Raw genomic sequence first — 15,221 nt, forward strand, 5'->3', positions numbered from 1 at the left:
AAATTATAAAACATAAGATTCTCACACACACTAATTAATCTGGTTATTTCCTTTATCATATTGAAATAGTAAAAAATTTCATTCTACAAGTAATACTCGTGCTTTATTCCACTAAGTACATGAGAGAAAATGAGAGAACAAAACTAAATAGGTGAAAAATTTAAAAAATCTAATGCTAGGCAGCAAGTAATATGTCACTACAGACATAAAATGTCAGGAAGGCTCCCTCAATAAATACATTTAAGATTTAATTTAGAAAAAATGTCAATAAGTATTTTCTACATTTACGAAGCCTAATACATGGGTAAATGTGGTTACTTAAGAATAAAACAGGCAGGAAATACAAAGGAGTAAAGCTCATGGAAACCTTGGTAAATCTGAAAAAGCATAGTCACTCTAAAGGATTCAGCTAACTACTGAGCTCTAGCAAATTGTTATTATGCAAGAATACAGACTCATGGTATCAGGTCTTCCTCCCCATCTCATCCCCAAGACAATAATATATATTTCTCTCTATTTACAACATTATTCGCTACCGTCCAATTCAAACAAAATCTCTGTTAATCAAATATGGTCTATGGCCTAATTATCTCTGGCTTTTGCGTGGAAAATGAAAGAAAAAAAAGGAAAGAAAGAAAAGAAAGATGACCTAAAGTATAAATCCTTGTAATTCTAAGCTTCAGTTTCATCATATTTAAAATAGGGAAAATACTAAAATTATTTATATAGACCATACAAAGTAATCTATGTAAAATAACAAGCACAACGCCTCATATAAGTGCTCCACAAATAGTAGGGATAATGATGATGATGGTGAAGTGCAGAAGGCAAATAAAAAATGACCCAAAATGAATATAGCTTACCGTTATCTGACTTAGTCCAGCCAACCTCATAGTCAGAGTTGGTGACATAAAGTACTTAAATGCAAGATCTAAACTTTCTTTATCAAAGCATAATGTTGTATCCAATGGTTCTTTCACTGTGCTCCACATTAAGTCAGCCATGTTGCGAGCCGCACTCTGTCTTAACTCCTGATCAGAGAGCTTGCATAAATACCTTAAGTGATTCAAAATAAAACATACATAAAAACCTGTAAAATATTCCTAAAGACCCTTCAAAACTTCAGTAATATTCCTTTGTTCCATACCTCTAAAATGTTTAATAAAGTAGAACCTGGCATCCTGAGATTAACATTCCCAATTTAAGTTATTTCTAAGTGCTGCTTCAAAGACTGTGACCTGAAGTAGCATGTTCTTTGCAGAGTCCAACTTGAATCAGAAACTGCCAAGAGCCAAGATATTTAACATCGGATTCTGCACCTCTGATAAAGCTTTATTAATCTCTCATATCTATCATGTATACAGGTCCTATTTTAGTAAATTTCACCTACTTTCATATAAAATCATATATTTACTCCCCACACAGCCAAAATTCTTCAAAGTAAGTACATTTTAAACATTATTCTTATTTGGCTTCCAGATATCACAAACCACTGGTTTTCCTCAGGTCCTACCTATTCTATTTGATGGTTCTTCCTTCCCTATCCAACCTTCAACATTAGTGCTCCTCGGGGTTTGTAATGGATTGCAAAATGGCCCCAACTATTCCCATCACTTTACACAGAGGCCTTTGCAATGCAATGTTGCCACCCTTCCTATCAAGAGGTATCATCTATTTGGGGGGACCTGGGGGGCTCAGTCCGTTAGGCGTCCGACTCTTGGTTTCAGCTCAGGTCATGATCTGTTTGTGGAATCGAGCCCCATGTCAGGCTCTGTGCTGACAACACAGAGTCCTTGGGATTCTCCCTTTCTCTCCCTCTCTCTGCTACTCCCTCCCTCACACTCTCTCTAAATAAACATTAAAAAAATAAAAGAGGTATCACCTTCTTTCTCTAGATTCTCCCTATTTCATCTACATTCTCTCTTGAATCCGAGCTTTGCAATGCAAGTTGCTTTGATAAATGGAACATTAAGAGATGTGGCATAAACAGAAGCTTGGAAAGTCTGTGCTTAACCTCTAACTTTTCCATCACCAAAAAAACAGAACCCAGGTTAGCCTGCTGGATGAAAGACACACAGCCGATGCCCCAACTGCAAGATGAATATGAACTCCCCTCCACTTCCAGCAACAATCAGCGGGCAACCAGAGAATACATAAGTGAGGTGATATTCTTAAAGCATGCAGTTCCAGCCAAGTCAACCCAGATCAAAAGAACTACTTAGCCTGAGAACTGTGAGAAATAATAAATGGTTGTTATTTTAAGCCATTAAGATTTGGGTGTTGTTTTCTTACACAGCAAAAGCAAACTGATACAAAGGCCCCATCCTCACACACTTTTTTTAAAGTTTATTTATTTATTTTGAGAAGGAGGGAGGGAGGGAGGGAGGGAGAGAGAGAGAGAGAGAGAATGGGGGGGGGGGGGAACGGGTAGAGAGACAAAGAGAGAGAGAATCCCAAGCAGGCTCTGCACTGTCAGCAAGGAGCCCAACTTGGGGTTTGATCCCACAAATTGTGAGATCATGACCTGAGCTGAAACCAAGACTTAGATGCTTAACCGAATGGAACAACCAGGTACCTCAACACACTTCTATTCTTTTCTAGATTCTCTCCCCCAGATGACCTCATTCACTCCCAGGAGGTATTGAATAACTGAGGTCTTTATGCTGATTACTCAATTAACAATACTATTGTTGTTGTTTTTAATTTATATCCAAGTTAGTTAGCATATAGTGTAACAATGATTTCAGGAGTAGATTCCTTAATGCCCCTTACCCATTTAGCCCATCCCTCCTCCCACAACCCCTCCTGTAACCCTCTGTTTGTTCTCCAACAATACTGTCCTTAATTATACATGTATGCTCTCAGTTCACCAGTGCCACTTAAATGTCCCACAGGCATCTCGAAATTAAGTCTTGAAGTTCTCCCAGTTCTTCACATCTCAGTGAATGATGCCCACAGCACAAAAGAGAAATTGAGGGAGGGAGGTTTATGTGTCATCCAGGATGTTTACCCCTTTAAATTCCAGAATCACCAATCCTGTCCATTTTATTTTCACTTACATCCATTCAATTTTCAAAATCACCATAAACAATCCTTATAAACATCATTTATTTCCAAGACTACTGCATTAACCTTTCAATTGGTCTCCTAGCTTCTACCCCAACAACTTATAATTTATGATCCACTTAAAAGCCAAAGTGATCTTCTAAAAATAATCATGACTCACCTGCTTAAAACCCTAGATTTAGCAATAGATTCCCATTGCTAAAATTAAATCCAAACTCTTAATAGCTTTAAGGTCCTGTACAATCTGCCCTTGCTTATCCAACCTCTTATCATAACTACTCCTCCCTTACACACTATGTTCCACACCAGTCTGCTTCTACTTTCTTGAATGTCATATTCTTTCCAACTTCAAAGCTAACTTCCCTATGTTCCTTCTACCGGGAATACGTTCTTCCAAATATCACCTGATTAGCGGATTCATGATCTTCAAATGCCATCTTTCAGAAAGACCTCACATTTCCTCTCTATCACATTACCTGACAAAGGATTCATCACTGTCAGATTCTTTTTTCGATACTTTCTCCAAAAACTCGAATATAAGGAAAATAGGTACTCAAATTTTTGCAAATAAAATGAGAAAAAGTAGAAAGAAGTAATAAATATTACCAAGAAGTACAATCTTAGAACTCCCAAAAGTTCACACTCCAACTCTAATCAATACATTTTGTTCTCCATCCTCTTAGGGTTCCTTCTGAGGCTGGGACTTAAACTCAAATGTCATCTCTTCTCAAAGAGACCTTCTTTAAACCCCTGTTTAAAATTGTGACCCACCCTCTAGAACTCTCAATCCACCTTTGCTCCTCCTTTACTCTGTAATTATCATGACTTTCTGATGAACTATTACCATCTACTTATTTACTTGGTACAGACACTGCAAAAAGAGAAGTCCTTTCTTCTCTGCTATATTCCCAAAGCCTAGAACATAATACTTCGTGTATCTTTGTTGACTGCATACTGTGGAATACCATGTAACCATTGTTAAACTCCTTATATATTCATGTATAAGAAAATAAAAGGTCCAGGGGAGCCTGGTTCGCTCAGGGTTTTGAGTTCAAGTCCCATGCTGAGTGTAGATAATACTTAAAATTTTTTAAATCTTTGAAAAAAGAAAAAAAAAAGGTCCAACATAAACTGCTTAAGTGTAAACATTAAATATAAGCCTACATGAGCATTAAAAATATTATACACTAAACTGTCAATTTTCTCTAAAGGATGTGAATACAAGGGACTTTAAAACAATATAAATCTACACTATGTTATAAACTATTTAAACATATCACATTGGTAATGAAGGGAAAAAGATTTTATAAACTTACCTAATAACATAGGTCCTAAAAGGGATAATGTGCTGCATGACAGCAGGGATATGTAGCCATATTCTAATCTATAAAGAAACATAAATATGACATTAATCTATAAAGAATATGTGAAATACATGTCACTGTAATTAATTACAAACAAGAGCATTTAGTATTTTGCTGATGCTAAAACTACACACATTTTATATATTTTAAAAACAATAAACTAAGAAACAGGATTACACACATATCAGGTAAGTAACCTATATATATTTGTTACAGATATACATAAAATCATCCTAAAGACCATAACCTTTTTCTAGGGAGAATCACCTACCTACCCAAGTAATTTCATCTTACTACATGGTACTATATGCCTCTTTGTATGACAGCAACCTAAATACAATAGCACGAAGTTAGCTTTCTAGGGGTGCCTGGGTGGCTCAGGTCATGATGTCACAGTTTTTTAGTTTGAGCCCTGCATCGGGCCCTGTGCTAACAGCTCAGAGCCTGAAGCCTGCTTCAGATTCTGTGTCTCCCTCTCCCTCTGTCCATCCCCTGCTTGCACTCTGTCCCTCTCTGTCTCTCAAAAATAAATAAACGTTAAAAAATTATTTTAATAAATTAGCTTTCTAATAAACTATCTTAGCTTTTAACAGAAAATCCATCCTTCCTTCTTGTCAATATCCATCTATGGGAAATACATTTTATAGTCACACATAATGATTATAACATTTAAGCTATTACTGTAGATACCCCAATCTAAGATATAATAAATTATAATTTATTTTCTTTTGTCTCCATGATATTCCAAACCATTTCTAAATATGCTTACCTTAGAACTTTATTCTAATAATGGTTCACGTAGCATAAAAACAAAAATCCTAAGCAAATTATCTAACAACAAGCTATAATACTAAGCCTTAGCAAAGGCAAGGGACACAAATTAAAAACAAATTTGAAAATACAAAATATATGACTCCACTCTAATCAAAGACCATTATGTCAGTTCCATACAAAATGCTATACTGATGGTAAAAGGTTAAAATTTTTCCATCTAGGGGCACCTGGGGGGCTCAGTCAGTTAAGCATCTGACTCTTGATTTCAGCTCAGGTCATGAACTCATAGTTGTGAGATCAAGCCTGTATCAGTCTCCAAGTTCAGCACGGAGCCTGCTTAAGATTCTCTCTCTCCCGAAGAGAAATAAAAGCAAAAATGAACTACTGGGACCTCATCAAGATAAAAAGCTTCTGCACAGCAAAAGAACCAATCAACACAACTAAAAGGCAACTGATGGAATGGGAGATGATGTTTACAAATAACATATCGGATAAAGGGTCAGTATCCAAAATTTATAAAGAACTAACCAAACTCAACACCCAAAAAACAAATAATCCAGTGAAGAAATGGGCAGAAGACATGAATAGACAATTTTCCAAAGAAGACATCAAGATGGCAAACAGATACATGAAAAGATGCTCAACATCGCTCATCACCATGGAAATACAAATCAAAACCAGAAATGAGTTGCCACCTTACACAGGTCAGAATGGCTAAAATTAATAACTCAGGACACAACAGATTTTGGCAAGGAAGTGGAGAAGGGGTAACCTTACTGCACTGTTGGTGGGAATGCAAACTGGTGCAATCACTCTGGAAAACAGTGTGGAGGTTCCTCAAAAAATTAATGATAGAACTACCCTACAACCCAGCAATTGCACTACTAGGAATTTAACCAAAGGATACAAAAATGCTGATTCGAAGGGGCACATGCACCTCAATGTTTACACAAGTGCTATCGACAATAGGCAATTATGGAAAGAGCCCAAATGCCCAATTAAGAAGGTGTGGTATATATACAATGGAATACTACTCAGCAATGCAAAAAGAATGAAATCTTGCCATTTGCAATAATGTGGATGGAACTGGAGGGTATTATGCTAAGCAAAATAAGTCAAAGAAAGACAGATATCATGATCTCACCCATGTGGAATTTGAGAAACCTAACAGATGAACACAGGGGAAAGATGAAGCACTGAGTGTTAGATATAAGAGATGAATCACTGGGTTCTACTCCTAAAGCCAAGACTACACTGTATGTTAACTAACTTGAGAATTAAAATTAAAAAAAAAAAAAAAAAAAAGATTCTCTCTCTCTCTCCCTCTTCCTCTGCCTGTCCCCTGCTTGTGCTCTCGTTCTCAAAATAATAATAATAATAATGAATAAAAATAAAAATTCCTTCTAAAACTAGGAGCAATCATGAATGTCTTTAATTCAAATTGACCTGAAGGTCCTGGATAGTACAAAAGTTAAGAAAGTAAATAAAAGTCCTAAGACTAAAACGGAAGAATTAAAACTAAGACTAACTTAACAAAATAGAAGAAAAACAAACAAAAAATTTGATTTACAATTGCACCAAAAACAATAAAATACCTAGGAATAAACTTAACCAAGGAGCTAAAAGACCTTTACTCTGAAAACTACAAAACACTGATGTCAGGGTATCTGAGTGGCTCAGTCAGTTTAGCATCTGACTTTGCTCAGGTAACGATCTCACAGTTCATGGGTTCAAGCCCCACAGTGGGCTCTGTGCTGACAGCTCAGAGCCTGGAGACTGCTTCGGATTCAGTGTCTCCTTCTCTCTCTCTGCATGCTGTTCACACTCTCTCTCTCTCTCACGAAACATTTTTTAGAAATTAAAAACAAAAAAAACCAATGACAAAAAAGTTGAAATGACACAAATAAAATGATATTCCATGCTCACAGGTAGGAAGAATGAATATTGTTGAAATGTTCATAGGCAATCCACAGATGCTGTTATACTAAAATAACAGCTACGTTTTTCACAGAACAATAATAAATAATTCCAAAATTTGTATAGAACCACAAAAGACCCCAAATAGGCAAAGAAACCTTAAAAAAGAATAACAAAGCTAGAGGTGTCACAATCCCAGATATTAAAATACATTACAAAGTGTAGCAATCAAAACAGTATGACACTGGAACAAAAATACACACATAAATCAATGGAACAGAATTGAGAACCCAGAAAAATACCCACACTTATATGGTCAATTAATCCACAGCAAAAGAAGCAAAAACATACAATGAGGAAAAGTCCCTTCAATAAATGGTAATGGGGAAACTGACAGCTATATGCAAAAGAATGAAATTGGGCCACTTTCTTACACCATACACAAAAATAAATTCAAAATAGGTTAAAGACCTAAATGTGAGACCTGAAACCATAAAGCTCCAAAAAAGAAAACATAGGCAGTAATCTCCTGAACATTGTTCTCAGCAACATTTTTCTGGATATGTTTCCTCAGGCAAAAAAAAAAAAAAAAAAAAACACGATAGGAAAAATAAACTGCTGTCATTATACAAAAATAAGAAGCTTCTACAAAGTGAAGGAAACAATTCACAAAACTAAAGGGCAACCTACTGAATGGAAGAAGACATTTGTGTATGATATACCTGATAAAGGGTTAAAGTCCAAAATATCTAAATAGCTCATACAACACAAAAAATAATCTGATTAAAAATGGGCAAAGGGGGCACCTGGGTGGCTCAGTCAGTTGAGTGTCCAACTTTGGCTCAGGTCATGATCTCATGGTTCATGAGTTCAAGCCCCATGTCGGACTCTATGCTGACAATTCAGAGCCTGGAGCCTGCTTTGGATTCTGTGACTCCTTCTCTCTCTGCCCCTACCCCACTCACTCTTTCTCTCTCAAAAATAAAATTTAAATTAAAAAAAAAATTTTTTTTTTTAAATGGGCAAAGGATCCAAACAGGCATTTCTCCAAAGAAGACCTACAGATGGCCAATAGCCACACGAAAAGATGCTCAACATCACTATTCATCAGGGAAATGCAAATCAAAACCACGATGAGTTATCACCTTATACTTGTCAGAACAGCTAGAATCAAAAAGATAAGAAATAACATTTGTGACAATGCGGAAAAAGATGAAACGTCATGCATTGTTGGTGGGAATGTAAATTGGTGCAGCCACCATGGAAAACAGTATAGGGGTTCCTCAAAGAATTAATTATACACACATATACATGTACATACCATGAAATATTACTCAGCAACAAAAAATAATGAGATCTTCCCATAAATAACATGAATGGACCTAGAACATTTTATGCTAAATAATAGAATACAGAAAAACAAAAATATCTTATGATTTCACTTACATGTGAAATCTAAATATCAAAGTAAACCAACTAACAAAAACCAGGAACAGACCCATAAATACAGAGAAATGATGGTTACCAGAGGGGAGAGTGTGGGAGGGTGGGCAAAATGGGGTAAGAGGAGTGGTATATACAGGCTTCCACTTACAGAATGAGTAAGTCACAAGGATAAAAGGAACAGCATAGGGAATATAGTCAATGATATTATATGGCATTGTACGGTGACAGATGGTAGCTATACTTGTGGTGAGCATAGCATAATATATGGACTTGTCAAATCACTATCCTGTACACCTAAAAACTAATGTTACGTTGTATGTCAATTATAGTTCAATTACAAATAATATTATTACTCTGAGATAATATGATTATGTGAACAGAACAATCCAAAACAACTTTCAGTAAGTGTTTTTAGAATTAAATTGTTTGTCAAGAATGCTGCATAGAAAGTTAATCCAAGTAATTAACATACGTACATATATACATGTACATACACAACCCATATTATATATAAGCATATGTTTTCTGAATTACCAGGAACAAATACTAAATAAAGTTTTCAAAAATATTCTCCTTAAACAAGTATCAAAAAAATTTATGTCTACAAAAAATCTAATAAAGACATGTAACACCTTGGAGAAGTCTGGGAAGATGATGGAGTAGGAGGACTCTAAGATCATACAGCCTCACAGATACAACTAGATAACACAGCATATATAACCCAGAAAACAACCAAACACTGGGAGAACAAACTCCACAACTCAAGGTAGGGAGAGACCAGGAAGGGCAAAGACATGGTCTTCGAGCTAACCATACTGGGGAAGGAGTCAGCACAGAGAAGGACAAAAAACTTTCACACATTTGCCTCTGAAAGGAAGAGAGGCTGAATTTGGGGGGTTCTTAAAACCAGGGTAACTTGGGGCGCCTGGGTGGCGCAGTCGGTTAAGCGTCCGACTTCAGCCAGGTCACGATCTCGCGGTCCGTGAGTTCGAGCCCCGCATCAGGCTCTGGGCTGATGGCTCAGAGCCTGGAGCCTGTTTCCGATTCTGTGTCTCCCTCTCTCTCTGCCCCTCCCCCGGTCATGCTCTGTCTCTCTCTGTCCCAAAAATAAATAAACGTTGAAAAAAAAATTAAAAAAAAAAAAAAAAAAAAACAGGGTAACTTAATGCCTGGAATTTTAAAACTCAATGGGCTCAGCTAAAGGAGAGGCCAAATGGCATTAGGAAGTAAAGTCCCCACCCTTAAAGAGAGAGCATAACAAATATCCCTGCAGATACAGCACAAAACTAGAAATTTGAAAGACACTGGAAACAGACAGGAGTGGGAGTGATCTGCTCATCTTGGAGCATGGCCAGAGAGACAGTCACCACAAGGAGACCCCTCCAGGAACAGAGGAGCTGGCAAGCACCACTTCCCTCCCCCCACCACCCAGCATACAGGCAGCTGCAGAAACCTGAAACGGGGCCAACAATCATTACCTTACTTGCACCAAGCTGCCTACCACCACCCCACACCCCACATGTTGCTAGACCCACCCTTCCCCATCACATTCCCTTAGTCCCAATGCTACAGGCCTCTACCCCAACATACCAGTGCATGTATCTGGCCAACACATCTCCCAATCAGCTGCCCATTTTGCAGAACCTCAGTTCAAGAGGTGGCTGCAGGGGCAAATGTCATTTCCCACACTTTATTAAAATGTGCCCAGCCCCTATTGAGGACCAAACATCACCACAATACACAAAGACAGCATCTGCAGATAACTGTACTGAAGGAAAAAGAGACCAAGACACAATAGGAGAGCACATGCAACACATATAGGACACACACCTAAAAGGACCAGGCCCTGGAGAATAGGGGACTCTGAACTGCACAGCACTGCAAAGCACTACAAGACCTCTTCTTCATAAGGCTGTTATCATGAAGAGCAAGATAAAGAACTGACATTGATAACACAGAAAAACAGATACAAGAGATGAGACAAAATGAAGAGACAGAAATATCTCCCAAATGTAATAAAAGGACCAAACCACAGAAAGACCAAAGTGAAACAGACTTAAGAAATATGCCTGATACAGAATTTAAAGTAATGATCATAAAGATACTCACTGGGCTTGAGAAAAGAGTGGAGGATATCAGTGAGATCCTTAACACAGATATAAAAAAGAACCAATCAAGAGATCAAGATTAAATTACATTAAATTAAAAATACATTTGATGGAATAAACAGCAGGCTAGAGGAAGCAGAGGAATGAATTAATGACCTGGAAGACAGTAATGGGAAGTAACTAAGCTGAGCAAAAAACAGGAAAGAAAATTATGAAAACTAAATAGACTTAGGAAACGCAGTGACTCCATTAAGTGTTAATAGCATTTGAACTATAGGGATCTCAGAAGAATAAAGAGCAATGGGAGGGCAGAAAACTCATTTAAAAAATAATAACTGCAAAATTCCCTAATCTGGGGAAGGAAACAGATATCCAAATCCAAGAGGCACAAATTCCCCCTAAAATTCAACCTAAAGATGTCCACACCAAGACACATATTAATTAAAATGGCAAAAAGTAGCAATAAAGAAAAAATGTTTAAACCAGCAAAAGACAGTTACATACAAGGGAAACCCATAAGGTTATCACCAGATTTTTCAGCAGAAACTTTGTAGACAGGAAAGGAGTGACATGATATATTCAAAGTGCTCTGCTATTCAGAATAGGAGAGATAGTTTCTCTAAGAAAAAGTAAAGGGTTTTATGACCATTAAACCAGATCTACAAGAAAGGGGGCTCTTGGAGTAACAAGGAAAGACTGTGAGAGGATGAAAAGTAAAAACAAAAACAAACAAACACAAAAGCAATAAAAATAAGTATTTCCATAAAAACTGGTCAAGGGATTCATAAAATAAAAGGATGGAATACTTACATCATACACCTAAAACGTCGAGAGAAGAAGAGTAAAAACGGATTTAAACTTAAGCAGAAACTAATAGAATAACGTATGTTAACTAGACTGGGAACCTAAAATTTTAAAAAGTAATAATAATAAAACCATTAAAAAAATAAACTTGGGGCACCTGGTGGCTCAGTTAAGTGTCTGACTCTTGATTTCAGCTCAGGTCATGATCTCACAGTTGTGAGATCAAGCCCTGTGTCAGGCTCCACGCTGGGTGTGGAGCTTGCTTAAGATTCTCTCTCTCCCTCTCCCTCTGCCGCACCCCTGCTTGCATATGTGCACACTCTCTCTCTAAAAAAATAAATTTAAGTGACCATTAACTTACAGATTGCTATACACAGATGTTATATACAAACTTAATGGGAACCACAAATCAAAAACCAGTAGTAAATATGTAAACAATAAAGTAAAAGGAATCCAGGTATATCACTAAAGCCAACAAACCAGAGAAGAGCACAAGGGAAGAAAGGATCAGAAAAAATCTAGAGAGGGGTGTCTGGGTGGCTCAGATGGTTAAGTGTCCAACTTCAGCTTGGGTCATAATTTCATCGTTCACAGGTTCAAGCCCTGCGTCAGGCTCTGTGCTGACAGCTGAGAGCCTGGAGCCTGTTTCAGATTCTGTCTCCTTCTCCTCTGCACCTCCCCACCGCCATGTACTCTGTCTCTCTCTCAAAAGTAAAGAAAAAAAATTTTTAGAAAGAAATAATCTACAGAAACCACAAAACAAGTAACAAAATGGCAATAAATACATACCTATCAATAATTACTTTGGTTTTTTTTGTTTTTGTTTTTTGTTTTTAGCAGGGAAACCAAGTTTTATTCCTCACACCTGGACTGTCATTAGTGAACCCCTATGGAGAGTCTCAAGAGTATGAAGAATGTCATAAATTAGTGCAGGTGACCTGTATGCAAAATGGACAGAGGTGTGGAATTACTATAAAAAGAATATTTATCTAATAATTTAGATGTCTTGTTTGAGAATATGTTGGTACATATATATAGATAAATTGGCCAAACCTGAAAGCATCAGTTCAGCTAATCATTAATTACTTTGAATGTAAATGGATTAAACACTCCAAGACCAAACTGATGAAATAGACCAAAAAAAAAAAAAAAAAAAGATCCATCTATATACAGACTATAAGAGATTCATTTCACACTGAAAGACACCTGGAGATTAAAAGTGAGAGAATGGAGAAACATTTATCATGCAAATGCATGTCAAAAGAAAGCTGAGGTAGAATACTCAGCAAAATAAGACTTTAAAACAAAGACTATAATGAGAGACCAAGACACTATATAATAATAAGGGGGACAATTCAACAAGAGGATATAACAATTGTAAATATTTATGCACCCAACCTGAAAGCACCCAAATACATAAAACAGTTAATAACAAAGGAAACAACGGACAGTAATAGTAGTAGGGGACTTTAACAATCCCTTACTTACATCAATAAATAGATCATCCAAAATAAACAAGCAAACAGTGGCAATGAATGAAAAACTGGACATGGACTTCACAGACAAATTCAGAACATTCCACCCTAATACAGAATGAACACTATTTATAAGGGCACATGGAACATTCTCCAAAACAGATCACACATTAGGCCAAAAAAAATCTCAACAAATTCAAAACAATCAAAGTCATACCATGCATCTTTTCTAACAACAATGCTATGAAAACAGAAATCAACCACAAGAAAAAATCTGCAAAGATCACAAATAGAAGGAGTTTAAATAACACGCTACTAAATAACAGGTAAACCAAAAAATAACAAAAGAGATCATAAATTACACAGAAACAAATGAAAATGAAAACACAACAAAATCTTGAAGATGCAGCAAAAGTGGTTCTATGAGGGAAGTATAGAAGGGCAGCCGGCTGGCTCAGTTGGTGGAGCATGCGATGCTGAGTTCTGGGTTGTGCATTCAAACCCCACGTTGGATATAGAGATTACTTAAAAACAAAATATTTTAAAATAAAATAAAGTAAGAGGAAAGTATATAACAATACAGGCCTACCTCAAGAAGAATGACTAATCTCAACCTAACTTTACACCTAAAGAAACTAGAAAAACAGACAAAACTTAAACCCAGCCCAAAAAAAAGGAAATAATAAAGATCAGAGCAGAAATAAAGGATACACAAATTTAAAAAAGCAATAGAACAGATCAATGAAATGAAACCAGGAGCTGGTTCCTAGAGAAGATCAACAAAATTAATAAACCCCTAGGGAGACTCCTAAAAAAAAGAGAAAACTCAAAGAAAAAAAATCACTAATAAAAGAAGAGAAATAACAATGTTACAGAAATACAAACAACTGTATTTGTACAGTTTGTATAAAACTAAAGAAGGAATAAACAGAAAATTTTAAAAGACCATATACCAACAATGAAGTGAATCAGTAATCAAAAAACTCCCCAAAATCAAAAGTCCATGACCAGATGGCTTCACAAATGAATTCTATGAAACATTTAAATAAGAGTTAATACCTATTCTTCTGGAACTATTCCAAAAAATACAAGCAGGAGGAAAATCTCCAAACACATTCTATGACGCCAATATCACCCTGATACCAAAACCAGACAAAGACACCACCAAAAAAAAGAGAATTATAGGCCAATCTCCCTCATGAATATAGATGCAAAAGTCCTCAAAATTATTGTCAAACCAAATAAATAATACAATAAAAAAATCATACACTGCAATCAAGTGTGATTTAATTCCAGGATGCAAGATGGTTCGATACTCATAAATCAATCAGTCTGACACATGAAATCAATCAATGAGAAAGGATAAAACATATCATTGTTAAATGGTTTCTCTGCTTCTACTGAAAATTACAACATCCATTCACAATAAAAAACTACAACAAAGCAGGTCTAGAGGACATATATTATCAACATAATAAAGGTCTTATATGAAAAACTCAGAGCCAGGGCACCTGGGTGGCTCAGTTGGCTGAGCATCCGACATCAGCCCAGGTCATGATCTCACAGTTTGTGAGCTGGAGCCCTGCATCGGGCTTTCTGCTGTTAGTGCAGAGCCCACTTCAGATCTTCTGTTCCCCCCTCTCTCCTTCTCTGTCCTTTCCCTGTTCCCGCTTGTGCTCTTACTCTCAAAAATAAATAAAACATTTAAAAGAAATTAAACAAGCCCAGAGCCAGCATCAGACTGGCTTGTTTCCCCTAAGGTCAGAAACAAGACAGGATGTCCATTTTCACTACGTTCATTCAACATAGTAGTAGAAATCCTAGCTACCAAGAGTGCTTGAGTGGCTCAGTCGGTTAAGCGTCCAACTCTTGATTTCGGCTCAGGTCACGATTTCAAGGTTCTTGAGTTCAGCACCAGGCTTTGTGCTAACAGCACGGAGCTGGCCTGAGATTCTCTCTCCCCTCTCTCTCCCCCGCTTCCCTGCTCACACACACACTCTCTCTCTCTCAAACTAAACAAACATTAAAAAAGGAAGGGAGGGAGGAAGAGGAAAGAAAGAAAGAGAAAGAAAGAAAGAAAGAAAGAAAGAAAGAAAGAAAGAAAGAAAGAAAGAAAGAAAAGGCAGAAAGAAAAAGAAAGAAATCCTAGTAATCAGAGAAGAAAAAGAAAGGTACCCAAATTGGTTAAGGAAGAAGTAAAATTCTATTTGCAGATGACATGACACTACATATACAGAACCCTAAAGGCTCCACAAAAAGGTAACAGA

The 15,221-nt window shown here is 36.8% G+C and overlaps 1 protein-coding gene across 11 annotated transcripts in view; it reads right to left on the reverse strand.

The window, feature by feature from the left end:
- Nucleotides 1-15,221, reverse strand: part of USP34 (ubiquitin specific peptidase 34) — a 252,897-nt gene that overhangs the window by 167,784 nt on the left and 69,892 nt on the right. For all 11 annotated transcript variants that reach the window (XM_045446153.1, XM_045446155.1, XM_045446151.1 and 8 more), the window contains 2 exons: nucleotides 4,383-4,450; nucleotides 864-1,056 (listed from right to left, as the gene is read on the reverse strand). In XM_045446153.1, coding sequence (XP_045302109.1) covers nucleotides 864-1,056; nucleotides 4,383-4,450 — 261 coding nt within the window. The remainder of the gene's footprint in view (nucleotides 1-863; nucleotides 1,057-4,382; nucleotides 4,451-15,221) is intronic.

Source organism: Leopardus geoffroyi, chromosome A3 (assembly GCF_018350155.1).
Source record: "Leopardus geoffroyi isolate Oge1 chromosome A3, O.geoffroyi_Oge1_pat1.0, whole genome shotgun sequence".
Lineage (NCBI taxonomy): Eukaryota > Metazoa > Chordata > Mammalia > Carnivora > Felidae > Leopardus > Leopardus geoffroyi.